The sequence below is a fragment of the Scatophagus argus genome, chromosome 21, assembly GCF_020382885.2.
Source record: "Scatophagus argus isolate fScaArg1 chromosome 21, fScaArg1.pri, whole genome shotgun sequence".
Taxonomy (NCBI): Eukaryota; Metazoa; Chordata; class Actinopteri; family Scatophagidae; genus Scatophagus; species Scatophagus argus.
Genome location: NC_058513.1, coordinates 4,639,538 through 4,660,340, shown reverse-complemented (window position 1 = coordinate 4,660,340; position 20,803 = coordinate 4,639,538). Strand labels below are relative to the sequence as shown.

Here is a 20,803-nt window from a genome sequence, read left to right as displayed (position 1 = left end):
TTCGAGAATAGCCTGGCCTTAATACTACTGTTGCCCAAGTGATTGTTTCAAGGTGTTTCAACTGATTTGAAGCTATGACATCTTCTTAAGAATTGTAAAAATTCCTGCCTCATAACATAACAAACTGTTGTGTAGTTAATAAACCCTAAAGCCCATTTGTTACTCAAACCAGTCCACCTGGGTTTCATCAATACCTCATACAAAACACCCCCAACAGCATAACACTTTGCTGCAATGCTTCCTAAGCCTTACACATGAAAGTGACATATACAGAGAGATATAATGTGTGGGAAACTAAACAAATCAGACATACCAGTACTGGAAGAATGTTTTGCTGAAAGTAAAATGATGTAAGTCTTTATAATTTTCTCTCTGCCTCAAAGACATTATGAAGTAGATTTCAAAAAGAAACTTGGTTCTCACAGGTGCCAATACTGATTGTAGCATTAATAATTAATTCATTAGCATGAATGACTTCACTTTGGTGCATGGTTTGATGTGAGGACTGAATGAGTTGAGAGCCCAGGTACTGCTCCTGCTGTAGAGTGCTGCCACTGTTTTCTCCCCAGCAGGATATCAATCACTCACACAGAAGCAGTTTTAATGACACTTCTAGGCTGCCACACACAATTGTATGACGGACATTTTCCTTTATACCTACGAAACAATGACGGCCTGATTAAGAGATTTCTACTGGTAAAACATGAGATTTGTGGGACTTCACAGAATCACCATATATATCACCATACCATCATACCATACGATACTGTACTATACTATACATACTGGAGATATTTTACTGAGAGATCAGATTGCCTTGTTGGGCTTACTTGCAAAAATATATTTTCAGAAAGGAACACTTTGTAGGATTTCTTCCATGTATGTTAGTTTAGCACATGCTTGGGAGCATCTAATCATTCCTTATCCCTTCAGTTTTCAATATACGATCCGATCAGCAGTCAGCACAGGCCTGTCTTATTTTATTCTTCACAGTGAAGTAAGTAAGAACCTCTGCTGAAACCTTGAAGAATACTTTGTTAAAAATATGTCTTTTGAGCATCATATACACTGTGGCAGTTTTGCAGCTGTTTGGTGGGGTATCTCTTCAAACCTGTGAAATGTGGATCTTTCATTATGTCTCTAGGCCAGTTGCTTTACCGGATGTCAGTTTGACATCATCATCATTATCGCCATCCCCACTCAGATGTCAACAGGATCCACACCTTAGTGCACACACGCTGGTGTGTGCCCTTGTAAATGTGTGTGTGTTGGGTGTTGTTAATGTCAACCCAATACTTTAGTTTCCACCAGCTTAATAACTCGTTAATTAAGAGCTGGGTGCCAAACCAGGAGACAACATTTTATCTGGCAGGATGTCTGCCCCCATGCACACACACACACACACACACACACATGGTCACATGTCATCATTGGTTAAGGATTGATCAGTCATGACATGTCCACTTCAGAAGTATTTAGTCAGTGTGTGTGTGTGTTTGTGTGTATGTTGGGATGTGGGGTGTCAAATGAGGTCTAATAAAGTCAAATACAGTCTCATTAACTGTAGGGCCAGGAAGAGTGGCACAAGAAGTTGCTTTCTGTGTTCTTCCTGATATGAGTATATAACCAACATACCTGTGTACATGCAGATGTGATGTACATCCATAAGCTTCATGTGACTGACTGCTCATGTTGTGGATGAATACAGATGTGCTCTGGGTCCCGTCATCAGTGCTGTGTAGATTCTGTCTCTCCAACCCTTTTCATTAATTCTATGGAGAATCAGCACATGTGGATACACAGATGTATTTAGGCAACAGAAAGCTAATGTTCAGCAAAGTGTAATTTACTTGTTTGCTGAACACTGATTGAATTATCGCAAAGTAATTCTGTTTCTAACCTATCGCATGTATTTGTTTTACACAGACTTTAAGTTGTTAAACTGTATTCAAGAAGACCAGTCCCATGGGGTAGTATTATATAAAGTTGTGACTGTAATTGTTCTAGAGTACTGAAAAATTCTTCTCAAAGTAGAGACTTATGCAGCGACAAATGGAGAAACATAAGGACTGTGAGTGTGTGTGTGTGTGTGTGTGTGTGTGTGTGTGTGTATTTCCTTGTGCACCATGACATTTAGATGTCAGTGCTGATTTAAATAGCCTTTGGGGAAAACACCTCCAGCATGCTGAAGACAAATCTGTTTTTATCAGCTCTTGGGGAGTCTTTAACAAGAGAATCATTGCATTATTAATATGTTTACAGTCACAGCATCACACTGTGCTAATTTCCCAAAGTATTTGCAGGGACAAATTACACTTCTATTTTTAAGATCACAAACTGACCCAAATTAACTGTCACAAAGCTAGCAAGCTGTAGATAAGCTCTTTCAAATTTGTGTGATCTTTTCTTTCTGTTACATGTTTTAGACACCAGATACCTTCTTACAAAGTTGATGGGTGCAGTTAAACATTAACATGATGAACATATTTTGTATTATTCACTACCCATATTACCCTACAGCAGTGATCTTCAACTGGTGCATCATTCATATCCGTCCCACAGAATATTGATGAATTCAGAAAATGTGCACATCTAATGTTACTTATCTTTGAGGCCCAGCCCATCAATTATCTCGCCACTCCCTGTAAATCCAAAGCCAAATAATCTGTAACTCATAGCTTACCCATTCTGCAGAATCTGATTATTCTCTGTCCTTTCTGCTCTGTGGACCCACCATCAACCCACCCAGCTCCCAGGCTGGACAACACTGTACTGGTCAGACTACAGGAGGTAACTGTGGAGAAGTCAGGGAATGGCAGAAGTTGTCTGTTAGATGCAAGAGGTGTCCCTTTATTTTCATTAGTCAACTGTTGTATTGAGTCTCAAACCAGTATTTTGGTCGCCCCCTGAGATCCTGAAGTGGAGGTTTTCCGGGGGGGGGGGGGTTGAGTTAAAGAATCATTCATTAGTTTATTTGTTGGTTTTGTATTGAGCACTGAGTGCTTCCTTGGTGGAGGTTATCTTACTTTGTAAAGCTGCTAATTATACATTTATGTAGTGTAGTAGCCGGGCAGCCATGGCCTAGAGGTTTGAGAAGCAGGTTGTGACTGGAGGGTCACCAGTTCGATTCCACTCTGAGGGTTAATAATAATCCCCCCCCCCCCCCAATTAGTCAGTTGATGTACCTTTGAGCAATGCACTTAACCCCCCAGTTGCTCACTGGACACCTGACATGGCAGCCCACTGCGACTAGCAATCTCTAAATTCTTTCATCTCCCTTCATTTATTATCTGCCAAGTTCCACCAAGGCAATTTAACTTTAAGACATGCAACGGCAACAGGTTATTGAAGACTTGTAAAGCCATCAGTGACTAAGGCTTTTTGAATCTTGGAATCTTTGTTAAGTTAGAACTTGAGAAGACTGATTGCATGTGGACATGAACACCCCTAATGCACATAAATAGATGCAGATGAAATAGATGTTCATCAGCAGAAGTTCTGAGCTGGTGTATGCTGGGTCTGTCCACTTTTTTTTTTTTTAGCATTCCTGTGATCTATGGAGAAAGACACACTGAGTCACTGAAGCACTGAGCTACAAAGGAGAGTCATTTATCCTCCTCGCCTGGTCGCTAACTGCTCTGTCTTTGTCTTAATGGCAGTTTAAGCCATCCCAAAAGGGTTGACCTCTCAATTTTAAGGTTTACTGAACCATCTTTGCCATTGGGCTGATCGTTTTAGGAGTGAAGCTAAATGGGTGATACATAACTGACCACAGATTTGTTTTGAAGTTGAATTTGTTGCAGTTTCCTGAAACATTCCAAAATGAGCTTTGTGTATACTCCTGAGTAGAAAAGGCCATTGAACTGTCGTGTCTCTGTGGCCAACATCGTTGGCTAAAATGTCCAGCAGTGAAGAGGGTGACAGAGTGACTGGTAATTTTCCAGGAGAAACAAAACACCGTTAAACATTTATTTAGATGCAAATGAATTCATTAAAAAGGCGAAAGAGGGAAATGCATTGCAGCTTTCTACTCTTAATACATTTGTGACAGTGGTGCATTTATTTTAACAGCTTTATGAATGACGAGTCGAATTTCTGTGGTGATTACGGTGTCTGGGGCTCTTCTAATAACAGTCCTGGTGACCTCTCTAACAGCTGAAAGGTGGGAATTTTCAGAAGTGCTTTATTTAGACTACCATTCAGATTCAGTATAAAAGTTGGTTTGAAAAGGGCAATGACACACTGAGCTGTTAAAATGAATAAAATAACTGCAGATCTTGTTCCAGCTTGAATAGAAGACTGACCAGAGGTGTCATTTTCAAAGGTGGGAATTATCAAACACAGCTAATAAAATAGCTCAGGTTCCAAATGTCTCCAATTTTTCTGATTAAAACTCTCCTACTTTGTAAGCTTGGCAAATGAGAGATCTGGCAAAGTGAGATTACAGACCCTCAGTGACCCTGTCGGAGGTTCTCTGCTGAAAACATGTAAGTACATAGCTAAACATACAGATTTGCAAATTGTGCATCATTAGATGTAGTTAGTTTTTCTGCAGCTGTTCATGTTTGTTAATGCGACACCTGCAAAGCACCTGTGAAAATGTTCCTTTTCAAAAATAGCATCATTATAGGGATGACAGTCGTGGCGGTTTTAGTTCATAGTATAGACTCCCCAAAGGAGTTGGGATCTATTCTTTTGTCACTGTAGTTTGAGTTTCAGTTATTTAATTTTTATAGTTATAGTTATTTAATTTTGAGTTAAATGTGAGCTGTGACGGTCATGAAATGCAGGAAGCACACTGACTTGTCAAATCTGGATCTAAGATGTTTGCATGGTAACAACACCATGGCACATAGCTGTGACTGAGAATGAATTAAAGGGTGATACACTGTACTTCTGTTGCTTCCAACAAATTTCATATAAAGACCAAACCAACAATGTAATAGTTTCTCTCTATGCTGACCAACTTCTACGGCCCATCTGAAGCCTTAGAAAAGCCTAAATAATTCCCCAAAACAACCTAGCACTATGTTGTGAGCAAACACTACCTGAAAGAAAGTAATTGTGTATTTGTTTGAGGCTTTTTTTTTTTCAGCCACAGATTCGGTGTGCTATTGAATGTTTTTAGAAGCGGGGTGTTATCTCTTGTATCAGCTTGACACTATAGTGCCCTCGTTCATATTCCTGTGCAACAACATATCTGAGTGTGGGGTTTTTTGTTGGCTGCACAGGTAATACTTGTTAAGTTGGAATTGTGCTTGGAATTGTGAGATACACAAATGTCTTGATGAACTGACCTCCAGATTGGTGTTATGAGTAATTGTAGTTGGCACTTGCGGAGGAGCTGATGTGCTCACCTCTTCAGTCCCAACAACACATAGTGAGGATCTGCAGGTCAAACAAGCTGACTGATTTATGATCCAACTCCCTATTGCAAATTTTTAGCTATTTCCTTTGGATTGAGATTGGTTGTACATACATACGTAAACATAAACCACATTCCCCTTGAAGGTATTTAATATTGTTCCTTTTCATATCATTGTACTTCCCATTTACATCCATAATCATGAATTAAGTGGTTTGTTTACACTGTTTCTCATTGGTCAACTTGTTTTCCATGTCCTGGTTTCTACTTTAGGCTGTCATCTAACACATGCAGCTCACTCAGTTGACCATGTGGCAGGAGCGACACTGTAAAAGTTTCTTCTGCAACTGAAATGTAAGTCAGAAAAGACAGACATTTCAGTTGCAGAAGAACTTTAAAAAGTTTTTTTTACTTGATGTCTGAGCAAAAGTTTGGTTAAGCTCTACTTGAGATAGTTGGTCTCCATGATCAGATAGACTGTGCTCGGTCAATAGTCTGAACTGGAGATAGCTGAGGTCTAAAAATCAGAGCACACAGGTAGTTGAGAGAGTGTCGGTGTATGTGTGCACTGTGGGCTTGAGTGTGTGGAAATGTGCGGCAGTGTGTGTTCTTGATGGAAGGAACAGCTGCAACTTTCGACTTCTTTTCTTTTCACCTCTTGCCTTCCTCATCAAACTGTGACAAGTCCTCAGTCATGTGTCCCCTGCTGCAGCTGGGAATGACACGGAATGAATCGGGTAAACCTCAGATAGCTGCAGTCCTTTCATATACAGCCCTGTTCCAGCACATGAAGATCTGTACTTTACATATCAGCAGGTTCTTCATGCTTTGTGGAGCGGATGAATACACAGAGCAATTGGTGAGTGTAAACCACACTTTCCTCAAAGGTGTAAATACACAGGAATTATTTCTTTAACCTTAAAAAGCCATATTTTCAGCTTTTATCAGCTGGCTAATACAGAGTGCCTTCAGCAGGAATGCCAGTTTATCTCAAGACAAAATAAGTACAATTCATGCAAATAATGAAAATGCATTGATTTGGAGTCAGGGAGCCTTCACTACCAAAATCAAATTTTCCAGATCACAGTCCAAAACTGTGATCTTGGTGACAGTAAGTTTAAAGGCCCAGATAAAGGTTTGTCTGAGTGACTTGTTTGGTATTTTGGTTCTGAAATTATTTAAAATTATAGTATTTAACAGTAAAATGCATATATTTTGATTTGTTGAACTGTGATAATAGTAGGGCATTTCCACTGCATGTACTTTAACAGGTGTCCAAGAACCTTTTGAGGAGCTCAGGAAGCTCAAACAAAGAGCCAGTTGACCATAGATCAGCTTCATTTACAAAATAAGGCATTACTTTAGTTCCCCTACCATCAATATTAGGATGAGGGACGAATGCAGATGAAGGAGATAATGCTACTATAATGCTTTGTTTATAGGGCAGATGTGGCTTAGGAGTTAGAGCAGGTTGTTGATCACAGACTTGGCGGTTCGGTCCTCACTTCCTCTTGTTCATATGTCGAAGTGCCCTTGGGAAAGACCATGGACCCCGGGTTGCTGCCCAGCCTCTCTAGATGCACAGTCCATGGCTTTCTTGATCCCGCTCCCAAGCCTGGATGAAAGGGACGGTTGTTGTCAGCATAAAGAAAAAAAAATCTGATTTCCATTCCAGGGTCTGGTTATGCCAGTAAGATGGAAACCACTGATCCACTCTGGCAAACCCCAACAGAAAACCAGCTGAAAGGATAAAAAGATAATACTTTGTAAGTGTTTCACTGCAGTAAGTTGCAGTTCTAAAGCTGAAATAAATCACCATCTAACATCAGAAGCATAGCAGATTATCTTTGGAGAAAGCTATTCTGAAATTTTCAGATATTCTTTTCCACCTGTGTATCTCTCCTTTGTATTTATTCATTACATTCAATTCAAATACAGATCATAAGAAAGACTGTGTTGTGTCCTTGCAAGTGAAAACTACAAACACTGGTTTTGAATCTGCCATTGATTTCATTTACCTGATCATCATGTTCTTCAGAGGTGGTGTAAATGCAAACAAGAAGAAAGCTTTTTTAGCTTCCTGTTTGGTTCCTGGGTTTAGTTTCTGTGGTTCCATAGTTTCTTGAAATATTTGGTTAAAAAAGGACTAGCATATAAGGTTGACAAATCGTCATGATGGATTGCTGATCTCAAGCTCGTTTCAAGTCTCTGGAGGTGTATTTTAATTGGAAATTTAAATGAGCCTAAAACTGGAAAACCTAAAATACATTCAAGAACAAGTAAAATATGTAAATTATGGGTAATGTATAAGGATTTTTTTTTTGCTTTCCCATTTTCCTTTCATGGTGCTGTTTCATGCACTTTTATTTTTTCCTTATGCTTTGCTGGAAGGGATTTAGAGTGAGTAATAAACAGCTTTTCTCTTGGTAATATTCATAAATAGCCACATTGCTTTCTGTCATGTTAAGTGGTGTCATCAAACATCTTCGCATGGTAGCCTGCCAGTTGCACCTGCAGGGTTTGAAGTAAGGTGATCAAATGGTTCACATCTGAAAGTGTGTACCAAAGGGAGGGGAAGCGAGGTGACTTTCAGAGATCACCGGAGCCAGACTGCTGCTGGGGAGTGTTTTTATAGTGAGCTTTAACCTGCTGATGAGATTGTATCGCAGGTCGTCACCGAAGGCCACCAGGGATTAATAATGACCCCTTTAGATTTACGTGAACTGTCCTGTCACACCACACACATTCGCACACACTTTAACCTGAATACACACTTACTCAGACATGTCTTTGCATATATCAACACAGAGTGCACAGTGACTTGCTGGAGATGGTATATTTTGCTCTGAATCCAAGATGCATACAAAACAGCAGAAGATGGATAATAATAACTGAAGTCTTTAAATGTTGAAACCACTTGCTGCAGATTGTAAAATACATGTAAGATTGAAAACAACTTATACGGTCTTCTCATTAACTCATAAAAAAAAAAAAAAAGAAATTATGTAAAATCGCGGTGTTTTGATGGTTGAAATGATGGATACCCACTCCCACACATACAGACTGCAATCAGTGTATTCAGCCTAGCAATGACACGACAGCATCCCCAAATGTCACGCACCACCTCCCTCATTAGCTTATGCCTGAGATGCCTGAGAACCTACCACCCACCCACCCACCACCGCCACCACTTTTTTTCTTCCATGCAGTGTTCTGGGCTGCATCCTTCTCATACGCCTCATTTCCAGTGGCGTGGGTAATAACCAAAGAGCAAGAATGACAAATACAGATTGAAATAAATTCATGGTTCAGCGAAAATGTTCCCACAACAAATTGAATTTTTTTCCCACATCATTATTTTTCATGTTCGTGAATGTTGTACAGCGCCTGTGACACAAACTTACTGTCCCTGCATGTTTTATTGCCTTACAACATTGAATCAAAGTAGATTTACCTGGGTTTTTTCAGTGAAGTGGAGAAATAAGTAATTATTACCATGTAACATTAACTTGGTAACAACATGGTGTAATAGCGGGTGCTGCTGTGATAATAAAGGGGTAAAAGATTAGAGGTTCATTTTAGACTGAAATGTATGTAACAGGATGATAAGGGACCAAATCAAATGGTGATAAAGAAATATTTTAAGATGACAACAAGGCAAAACTATTGAGTAATCATATAGCAATATGGTAAGGTAGGTAATGGGATGATAACCAAATCTTGAGGAAGTATAGGTTGATGTTTTCATGATATGACTCTCAACGTAATGCCTTCAAAATTATGCAAATTCTTGGGAATCAGAATTGTTATTTACCATTATATATTTTTTTTTTTTACCATTTACCATTTACCATTATAATGCTGAAATTCGTTGTCTCTCATGTTCCAAACCTCCCCAAAGAATGTCAATGCTGTGGAGTGACCTATAGCTGAGATATCACGATGGAAAGTTGGAGCTAGACTTGAAAACGAAAAAAAAAACTAAAAAATTTGCAGCGCAGATGCACAAATCCACACCTACTCAGGGCTGTTATTGCTGCCAAAGGACCGTATATCAAACTTGACTTGGAGGGAATCTATATGCAAAAGTATTTTGTCTTTTAGATTTGTAATTAATGTAAATCACTCTGTTTCCGTGCACGAGAAACTCTAGATGTTGGAGAAAAAAAAAACTTTAATGATGGAAACTCTAAAGTTCTTATCCAGTCATTCATGTGTTTTGCTGCTATTGCAACTGTAAAATTCACACATGAAAAAAAAAGAGAAAGGTACCACTGTGGAAGTCTGGACAATTGAAAAATAAATAACATTTACATAATAAAACTCAATATTAATTGGTGTTTGTTTGCGATTGTCCGTTCTGACACACACACAAGCTTTTCCAGTACTTCATCTGCTTTTAAACCACCTGTGACACAAACCGGGGAGAGGAAGGGACGTTTTGTGGCAATGAAGGGGATGAAGTAATTCATTTTCGCCCTCATTTTTAGACATTTCTCATCTAATGAGAAATGATGTCTGCTAATGAATATGTGGGCTCTTTGTTTTCCTCAGATTCAAATTTCCCTCAAAGAAAAAGACCACTCAGTCAAATCCACTTCTGTCGGTGATGCTGAATCATTGCACCAACTTGTGCGTAGTTGTTGGCCTCAGGTGGTGTCTGACGTTAATTCATGATTTTTTTTTTTAAAGGATGTTTTGCTGAAGTTCTGTCTTTGTTCTGAAATAAGTGCAGCATGTTGTTACTGATCATTAACTATATTACTTTCTTCTGCTAAGGAGTTTAACAAACTTTTAAAACACCTCATCAAAATAAATTTAAAAAAGAGGCTGATGAAGTTAGTTCAAGCAGTGTGCTTTCTTTATTCGTGCAAAGTGATTTCAAACTGTCTCCTCCGGTTTTGTGAAAATCATTTTTTACAAAGCTGTTGTCTTTAATTAGTTTCTTCCATTTTCAAAGTAAATGGGAGGATTCACTTTAGACAAAGCTACGTTGGTAACCTTGTTTTGCATGCGAACATCCCCCATCACTGAAACTCAAGTAACAAAATAACATTGCAGATAATAAAGACCTGATTAAAATGTCTGATTATTGTCACGTCACTGTAATAAACAGTTCAGATGAGTAAAGAAGCAGTTTTTAGAGGATTGATTTAGAGCCTCTTATGTTGATTGAACTTTCTGCTTCCTCAAACAGCTTCACACAAATGTGTCCAGTTGTCCGTATAAAGCAGTGCATTCCTGAGCTCTCGACGTTTGTTTTTGATATTCAAATTTCCCCTTTCATTGTTTGCTTTATGCAGTGAATATTAATTTACCATCAGTCGTTCACTAACTCCTTTGATATAAAACATATTTTACTGTGAACTGCAGACGCCCAGTAAAACATCCACGCCGTCTTGCCGTGTTCTGGTAAAGCGCTTAACCAAGTGGCTTGAAATTGATTTTATTTCATCGAGGTTGTCCAGCAGTCAAATTACATTTTTTTCCTCTTATGCAGACATCAGTGATCCTTCCAACTTGCAAGCACACCACTTACTGGATTATCTGCATTGGTATATGGCAGATGCTGTCAAAAATATGGGTTATGCGATTGACTATGAAGTTGTATGTGCATGTATGTGCAAGGCTGGATTACCAACCACGCAAAACAGGCAAGTGCCCTGGGGCCATACATCACCAGCAGCGCCTGTGCTTACTGATTGGCAGTTCATTTGTGGTAATTAACTGTAATTATGTATGAGATTATAGGAAATCAGGCTAAAGCTTAATTTCAACTGGCATGATAAGGGCTTGATTTATTACCTGATCTTAAGGTCCCCGTCTCTAGAAGGGTCCCTTTATTGTCTAGCTTTAAGGTGGTACCGATACACCACACACCTGGTGCTTTGCTGTATTTGCTGTTACAGAAAGCAAATGGAAGGGTTCAAATGGTTTGGGGACAGCAGCTCATTTTCTCAGTTGCATACCGGCTTGTTTTTAGAAAATAAGAGAATTTTCAATTTGTGTATTTGAAAATGGATTTGAGCCCTTTCTGTCTCTTTCTGTCATCCACAGGGTGTAGGTGCTGACCCCCACATAGCCTTGACTCTGCCCCCCGAATCCAAGCAGGCCAAAGAGAAAGCAGAGGAGCCCTCATTCCAGCTCCTGGATGAGGAGATGACCATCAGGATAGGTAGAGCTGGACGTTTCTCAGGCAAGCCTCCCTTCATATACCCACATCAACTGTCACAAAAACCATACAAACAGCTGTAGCCACTGTTGTCTCACTTTGTATGAAACTGATCTGATGTGAAAATCATTCTTCAGGCATTTTATCACCACAAGTAAAAAAAAAATGCATGAAGATGGGCTCCTTTTGGCTACCATTTAAACCTGCTTCTCTGATGGCTTCTTTTCACTCTCTGATTTTTCTGTTTTCTATTTTCTTAATTTGCCTCATCTTTTCATCTGTAATACTTGTAGGGTGCTCTCCTAACTTTGCTGTTCCAATCTGTATAGCTCCTCAGAAATTATCCCCAGTGTGTTTTCATGGATTTGTGACACTTTCACCTTTCACTTTCCTACATGCAATTTTCTCACACAGTACACATGCTGCAGAACATAATGTTTTCAAATAAGAACCAAGACTCATTTGGTGCTTGTGACCCAATAAAGCTGAGGAGCTAATAAATGTCCCAGCAAATCCAAAAAAAGATTAAGGCATGAAGGCTAATTACATTCAAACTGCATACATATCTTACTGACAAAAGAAGACAGATGGTGGAAAAATACAATAACAAATACATGTAGGAAAACAAATTGAGTGGAACCCTAGACTTAAAAGTGCAACATAAGGAAAACTGATGTTTGGATTTGTTCAGTTTTGTTTGTTTGACAGATAAATCAGTGTTTCCTCGTCTTGCTGTGTGGTAGCATTATAGATATGTTTTACTTACTGACTATCTCTCAGTGAGCACATTAAATCCAAGTGTTTCTGTCATACACAATATTGATTCAAACAAGAGTATACACAAGGTTTAGCACTGCAAATAGTAAAAGCTGTGAACTGAAATGGATAGTTTCTACATCATTAAAGCTACATGGACCCTCGTGGGTCCACTAATTGACAGCAAGTGATGCTGCATGTTATGGGTCTGTATATGCTGTATATATGGTCTGTGTAGCTTCACAGAGAAATGATTGATTATGAAAATTATTGGTCAAGGCTGTAAGTGAAGACCATGTGGAAAACGGGATACAAGAGAAACATCCCAGGGGGAGTTATTGTTACATTTCACTGACTTTTAATGAGTATATGCAAAGAACACAGAGTAGGACACAAGCTTTTACTTACAATAGGACCACTTCCTCACCTCTTCACAATATCCAGTTGGTTTTAGTGATAGTTTAGCTGTTATTTTCATGCCAGAAATGTTTTTTTTTTTAGTTTTTTAGTTTGCACTGGAGTTCAGGTAACTGCTTTCACCCCAAACTAACCAAACCAAATGGCCAAACACCTCAGAGTTCAGTTGGATTGAACCAAACAGTGCCAATGCCAAACGGTCCCAATGCTTTGACGCTCTATCCTGCAGATTTAATATGATGATGGCTTTCTTTGAGGCAAAATAATATCAGATGAGAAAGAAGTTCCAAGGCCAAGAACATGTCTAATTTAATAACAGTTTCAATCTAAAAGGGAAAGTTAAAAGGAAAAAAAAGCAAGTATGAGAAAAACTCAATCAGCTCAAATTTCATTTTTTTTAATCATTATGTATAGAAGTGGGTGGATAACAGGTCTGACTTACCAATAACCACAGGTATGCATTATCTTCTTAGGAGGATGATGACTCAAGCCACTTCGTGAGCCCTGATCATCCCAAACAAACACATCTCAACACTACCTCTTGAATAAATAATAATTGATGTTTTAGGTTGCATTCACTGTGTTTAGTGATTCTGAGATGGGTTTTTAATATTGAGTGCATGAGCAGAAAAATTGCATGCAAGAAGCTTTTTCCTTTAGCGTTGTCTTTAGTAATGTAAAGTAATGGACCCATTTTTCCTCTGTGGATATTTTGACATGTCACAGTGGGAAAAGCACAAGTGGAACTAATAACATTAACGATGGCTCCGTTCCAACAAAATGTCCAGTAAGCCACCTCAGTGAGTCAGGGCTCTGAAATGTGAAAAGCATTAAATGGCATCATTAATGTTTGTAACACCTGTGCTTTTACTGATGACACCCAGAGCTGCCTGTTGTGAAAAGGGCTTGTTCCCGGGTTAATTCGTGCAAACAGAATTGACTGTTAGATAGCATCTCGAGCATTGCTAATTAAACATGAGACCGAGGTTTTTTTGGAGGACTGTTAATTCCTTTGTGACTGCGTCTGTCACTGCAGTCATTTCATCTGAATCACTCCTCCTCTTCATTTCTATTATTGTCACAGTGACCTCACATTAATCCTGAGATTTTATCATGACGATCATGACATTTTCTCATTGTTTTAAATCTCGAGGGAGTTTGACTGACGACTGATGTATGTACTGTTGTCAGGTAGAGCTGCTGAATGTTAGGTCTGAAGAAAATTCTGAGAAAGGCCTCGAGTTGCCTTGATGTTATTTTCATGGATGTGTGAGTTAGGAGCTTGTGGTGCTCAACTGAAAAACAGGACAAAAGGAGAGAGAAACCCTTGGAAAACAAAAATGAAATGCATTCAAATGAATAAGATGCATATTCATGAGCAGATAGAGTGGCATTGTGCTGATAAGCTACAAATAAAATAATATTCCCAAAATCTATTGTTTGAAAATATTTGAAAATAAATAATGTGGTTTTTGAGAGTGCTGTCTTTTCAGGACAGTCAAACAAAGCCACCAGTCCCAGCTTCCCTGATTGTTTACGGTTATGGTTCCTGAAGTTTCCTGCGGCTCTCAAGACCAAAAATTGAATATATATTTCAGATGACCTTCTGCGGATCAGTCACGATTTCAGTGCACCCCTTTTGTTTTCCTGAGGGCGTCCAAAGTCGACTAGGCCAACTCGGCAAACAGAAAAGAGCACACATACACATATTGTATATAAATAAGATCAGTTTTTCCAGTGCCTTTGCATCTCACTCTATTATGCAGTTTTATACATCAAGATGGTGTATAATTTATTTATTTATTTTTTAAAGTCTCATGCTACCATTATTTCATGTTGGCCCGTCAAGAAGATACAGTAGAGACATAGTTTAAAAAACAAGTAACAAAAGAAAAAAGAAATTGATAACACCTGTTGTGCAAAACAAACAATGATACAAATGAGAGAGCAATCACTCCTTTATTAAACTTAGCAATATTGGTTAACTGCCCTTACCTTGGTTATTATTTTTCAAACATACCAGAGCAAGGATTATTATTACAGTTGTATTATTGAACTTTACTGCTTCTCTCATCCTTAAGAAAACAGCACAGACAGTACAAGCTTTGCGTTCTTGTGTGCTTTACTTCTCCAAATTCATATTCTTTTTCAAACCAGCGGGTTTTCACTGACCGACTGCTGACTACTGGCAGATTTCATCACTGTGACTTTCACTCTCTATGTTGAAAATTTTCCATAAGGAAGAACCCTGTATGGGTTTCTTAAATAAACATTCTCCTGAAGCCACATTCTTCACAAATATTTTACAATCCACACGTAATAGTGTGCGTAAATCTTTTCTGTCCGTTCCGACCATAGATTATATACTGGACGGGGCCACCGTGATGTCAATGATGGATTTCTGAGCCACTGTATATGAACTCAGTGTGAGTGGCTACAGCCTTTGCCATCTTGGCTTTGCCATACTCCACCCAACATTCTTCCCAAAAATGGGCAGATGGAGCAAGTGTGGACCTGAGGTGAACTAGTTACTGAAATTATCCTACCTAGCACAAAACTTCCAAGCTAACTAAGGCTAACAAGCTAGGCTATTGTTGTGTTCACACCATAGACAACAATAAATAAGTAACCACAGCCACCTAAGCAAATGTTCTCCTGGTGTAATTCACACAGGTTTGAGCACAGAAACATTTGAGTTGCTTTGGTCTTAACCTCCCCAAATCAGAGCTACTAACGTTAACCTACACAACTGCATCTGAGACCTGCTTCCATGCAGTAGGAAAATACTAGCTGCTGTTAATTTGAACCTGGTTTTTTATTGACCTAATCCTATCCATATAAGAATACAAAACAAAACAGTATTTCAGACAGCTCACCATCAGTGCCAGAGTCCCTGTTTTTTCTGCTTGGTATGAGAACAGCCCCAGAGGAGGAGGTGATTACAGAACTTGGCTCATACTGTCATTATTGGTTTAAACCCGCAGGCTGAATTCTCACTTAATTCACCCCATAGCGAGGAAGGAAGAAATGTGAGGAGATGAAATTGCATCATGTTGAGCACTCCTTACCACAGAGTGTTATAGTCACCCTGAATTAGGCTTACAGTTTGTATGAGGCTCAGTGCCAATGTTCAAGGCCTTTATCGGAATGTTGGGTGTTTTGCTTGGGTATTTGGGTAGGAGATGAATTCAGTATTCACAAAACACACCAGTTTTTGCAGTATTTGCATAGCATCTCTCTATTTTGTCCTAGCAAGGTTCAAGATATCGACATGACTTTAAGTAGATAGAAGACAGACATTTCTGTCCTTCACGACATAGACACCGTACACCAGGTCAGTGTCAGTCAATGCTCAGTGGACCTGCTCCAAGCTTGAGATTGACCTTGCAAAATGCCATCAGTCTGATACGAGTCTTACACACACACACACACACACACACACCATCTCATTGAACATCTCTTTTGCATCATGTATAGAAACTCAGTCAGAATCTGAAATCAAATCCTTTGACATTAATGCAACATTAGTACATTTAGATAAACTCACACACTATATTCCCTCTCTGTCTTTCAATGTCCTTCTGTGATCCTTTCCAAAAAAAAAAAAAAAATGAAAACTGCCTGCCCTTTTCAATTATTCAAGATTGCCGGTGGTTGGACTCTCTCTTAAATCTGAAGATTCTTGATTCATTTTGGGGACTTTGGGGACTTTGGGGACTATTTCCTCTTGTCCTTGACTTCATCTTGATAGAAATTGGGCATTTTAAGTGTCCTCTGAGTTGCTGCTTTTTCAGCCATCACAGAAGATAAACAATTCAAAAATTCCATCCTTTGGATCCTCCAGATGTGTGGTATATGAATGTGGATGGTATGTATTGCCATTTTTTTCATTACACTGTTTTGATCTGCTGAGAGGGATGTTAGCCACTTAAAGCAAACATTTAAATTGCATTTTCACTACAAAGACAGACCTGGCTCACAATCTCTGTTCCAGTTCATCCCAAAGGTGTTGGATGGGGTTGAGGTCAGGGCTCTGTGTGGGCCAGTCAAGTTCTTCCACACCAAACTCATCCAACCATGTTTTTATGGACCTTGCTTTGTGCACTGGGGCATAGAAAAGGGTCTTCTTCAACCTGTTGCCAAAAAGGTGGAACCATAGCACCAACATTGTCTAAAATGTCAGAAGCATTAACATTTCCCTTCACTGGAAGTAAGGAACTGAGCCCAACCCCTTATAAACAGCCCCATGAAGATGTGTCTGGATACTTTTGTCTATATAGATTACATTCAGGTGCCTCAACTTTTAAAGCTTAGCCCTCAAGAAAAAAAATCAAATATGTTTATTGAAGTTTATAAATAACTTAATATGTTTATCCTTGAGTTATGGATTCAGACTTTGAATTATTAAACCCTAATTGAAACAGGTGATAAATTTGATTTACTTGTAGAGCATTTTTTTATGACATTGAGATCATGCTTTAAAGACCAGCCTCATTTACACCACAGCACTAAGTAACATATAAAAACACATGACTGGAACATTACACTTGTGTGCAGGAATACAAATGATGCATAAAAAATGCCTCACATGTCCATGCATACCTCAGACCATGCGTACACATGATGTATTCAAGTTGTGCATCATCATCCTTTGACACAACCCCATGTTAATATATTGATTAAAATAAAACAAGAGACCAAATACAAAATGCAGCTGACTCAGCCACACAACCAACCCCAAATAGAACAGACACCTTATAGTTCACACCTCATAGAACACATTTTTTCTGCTGTGGTGTTTATGATGCTGTTATGTTCAGAGTTAATAGCAAATCTGCTTGGATTCAGTGTTAGACACGAAACCCACAGCATCACCTGACCAGATTGGAGAGAATATGGATTGGAATCCAGCCCGACTTTGAGTGATGTCCTTCATACAGTCCATGCCATCAGCCTGGAGTAGATAGTTTTGAGAATATTTTAGTGATTATATTTATCTATATTTAACGGAGTTACATAAAATATTCATAATTACATAGTAAATTTAAACACACTGTTGTCGTATTGAATCAAATATGTATTTAGCGATTTATTACAGTAGTATAGTACAGTTTAGAGATTCAAAACTCACAGACATGAACTGTGATCCACAATTTTCTGAGGCAGCGTGTGAATTTAATCCATGTAGGATTTTATGGCAGGATGATGAACAATAATATTAAATTACAGAATATCCATGTTGTGAAGCAAGCATGCAGCATGCCAACTTTAGTAGATACAGGCTATCCCTTTGACTCTACAAGTCATGAGATATGTTTAATACATCAGTGCTTTCCCTCCTGCTGTTCTCCAGGTATTTGAAGTGGCAAGAAGCTCCTTGTAAGCATGTGCCCACTCAAAGATGCATGGATTCACACGTACACACATGCACACTCAAAACTATTCTAGTTCCCTCTAATACTTAATGCATGATGTCCTAAATAATTCAGTCAGCATTAGAAGGAATCAAAGTGTGCCTTTTGGCAGTCTGTTTATTTACATCTTCAGACTGAATTTTACTAAATAAAATGACAAATGGGATTGGATTGGAATTTCGCAGTACATAGTAAGCAGCAAATATGATGCATAGTATGTCACCTAACGTATTATTTATTTTTTAGTCTTTTTTTTTTTCAGGCCTTTGGGCAAACACTGCAGCCAACTACATGACCTATCTTTTAGAAGGAGGAGATGATTCCATAGTTGTGATCAGAGGAAACTCTTAATGCATTTTACCAACCGCATCATACATCTGTGCATTGGGAAATACTCTGACACGACGGAACAAAAAAATGCTCTTGTTAGATTCTATCCACAGCATGAAAGATTTTATCCCAGTACAGAATGTCAGCATTCATCAAAATATCACCGTTGCCCATGGATATTTTTTTTCTTCTTCTTTTGGAAAGAAGAAAAGTTCTGAAAAGAGGGGAAAAATGACAAAAAAGTGTTTGCAAACAGCACATGCAGCAGAATCCCAGTGTGTTGAAGCCAAATAACTGCACTTGCGAACATGCTTGCACACACATTTTGGCTTTGTTTTCGATGACTGGAGGGAGGGCAGATAATGAGAATTTTTCACTATGGGTTTTATGCTTCTTTTAATGGAAAGTGCTGTTTAGGATACTTGTGATGGATAATGCTGAAAGAGTCCAATGGACAATACTGTATTGTAGCTAGGCAAGTTCTCTTTAGAAGGTTAGCTGAAACACATAATTAGGGTGAGATGTTTGCTTGTCAGAGCTTTGATTGAGGCTAGTGGCCAATAACATAACCAACCCATCTGATCAGAGTTCGGACCCATACTGTCCTTGCCAGACCTAAATTATATAATTAATTAAATGACTGTTGAGTTTTTCCTGATGTGTAATGTTCACATGTAGTTATTCTCAGTTCGTATATTTCATGTAGTTTTTGGGCTAAAGTGTTGAATTAAATTTCAGTAGCAGTCTTCTTATTGCACAAATGAAAATTTCCCCATGAGCAGTGTACATTTTCACATTTGAATTACATATGTTAATTTGTAATTTCCTTGTTTTCCACATGTGGATTAGAATTCCCACATATGGAAATTACTGTTGTGAGGAGTGACTAAATGTAACTTTTCTCAAAGTGAATTTTTTGCCAATGTTGTTAGGAAGTCCCTTTGAAATACTTGTAACAGGATGTTGTTTTGAGGGCAGCGTTTTTCCCCTAGCTGTGGTATGGGCACACAGAGAACAGCGTTGTACTGTGCACAAGTCTGTATCTGTACACAACACCAGTAATTGTGTCATGAACAGTGGAAAAGGCATTGCATTTAAAAACTTAAATATGATGATGTGTCTACACTCAGGTCAGGATATAGAACGCTCTCAAAGAGCTTGATGCAAACAAGAAAAAAGAACACCTAAAGGCTGGTACCTTTAGTTTGGAGCGTTGTGGGTGTCGTCAGATTAGTTTTAATGGGTACCATTAAACAGTTCAGCACTGAGGGTAAGTGCATCAGAGGGAAGTGTGCTGAAAGTGACTGAAACCCCTGGCTTTATGGTCAAAGGGAACTGATCTCATCAGAGGAACCATAACTGTTCACAGCCACGTTTTTCATATGTTCACGCTGTCCAATGCGTTAGGTTAGTGCAGAAAAATGTAGTAAAGTATCTAAAGAAGGAGGGAAAGCTTGTTAAAGGCTTGCTCAGTAATAAATTCCCTGCTGGGTTCTTAGTGTCTTTGACATTAGATGAAGGATTCTGTTTTCTTTACAGTGAACCCAGTTGGTGACTGTCTTTAGGGCTTTTCTGAGCTGATAATAAAACAATAAAAGGAAATATGTCCATTATCCCCCTTTTTAAAGGAAAGTCAAGAAGTTATAGTCATATTATTTTTGTAGCATATAGAATATGAAGTATTCCACAGTATTATAAGTAGAACTGACATTTGAATAAAATGTAAACTCATAAGGCTTGAGATACTCTGGTGGCTGTCCCATTGTGCATATTTTCTGTTTCTCAAAAGTGAATAAAACTATGTTTGGACATATTTGCTAAAATGGCATCAAGTCTTTGGTTCAGTGACATTTGCTTTTTCAACATTGCTATCAAATATTAATTTTCTTTTAGCAACATTCAGCCTTTGGGAGATCGCACAGCACATTGGGAGTATGCATTCCACTAAGAAAGAGGAAGCTGGCAATCCAGCAGGTTAACAAGCTTTTACTTGAAAGCTGGACACTGGTTTGTCCAGCTTACTAACATTAGCACTGATTTCCACTGGACTCACTTCTTGTTCTTGTCACGTAATTTTGAAGATAAAAATTGAACTATTTACTGTGTGTTACCAAAAGAACACAGTACTACTGACAAAAGTAACAATTCTTCTTTTGAAAGCCATTATCAGTGAACCTCTAAGCTGCTCTGAGCTTCATACTTACAGCCTTCCAGCCAAAACTCTTTGCCTTCTGTTCCTTTCAGTGTGTTTCATTGCAGCCAATTGCTTTTTTATGGACACAGTTACCTTGTCTTCTATTAAACCTCAGAGGACAGAGGGAGGAAGCTGGGATCAAGGTGAGAGAGAAA

The 20,803-nt window shown here is 38.7% G+C and overlaps 1 protein-coding gene across 3 annotated transcripts in view; it reads left to right on the top strand.

Annotated features, from left to right (window-relative positions):
* The window catches only part of LOC124053190 (zinc transporter ZIP11-like), a 102,035-nt gene that overhangs the window by 50,944 nt on the left and 30,288 nt on the right, over nt 1-20,803 (top strand). For 2 of the 3 annotated variants that reach the window (XM_046378197.1, XM_046378198.1), the window contains exon 5: nt 11,423-11,561. In XM_046378197.1, coding sequence (XP_046234153.1) covers nt 11,423-11,561 — 139 coding nt within the window. The remainder of the gene's footprint in view (nt 1-11,422; nt 11,562-20,803) is intronic. The other variant, XM_046378199.1, reaches the window with a different exon arrangement.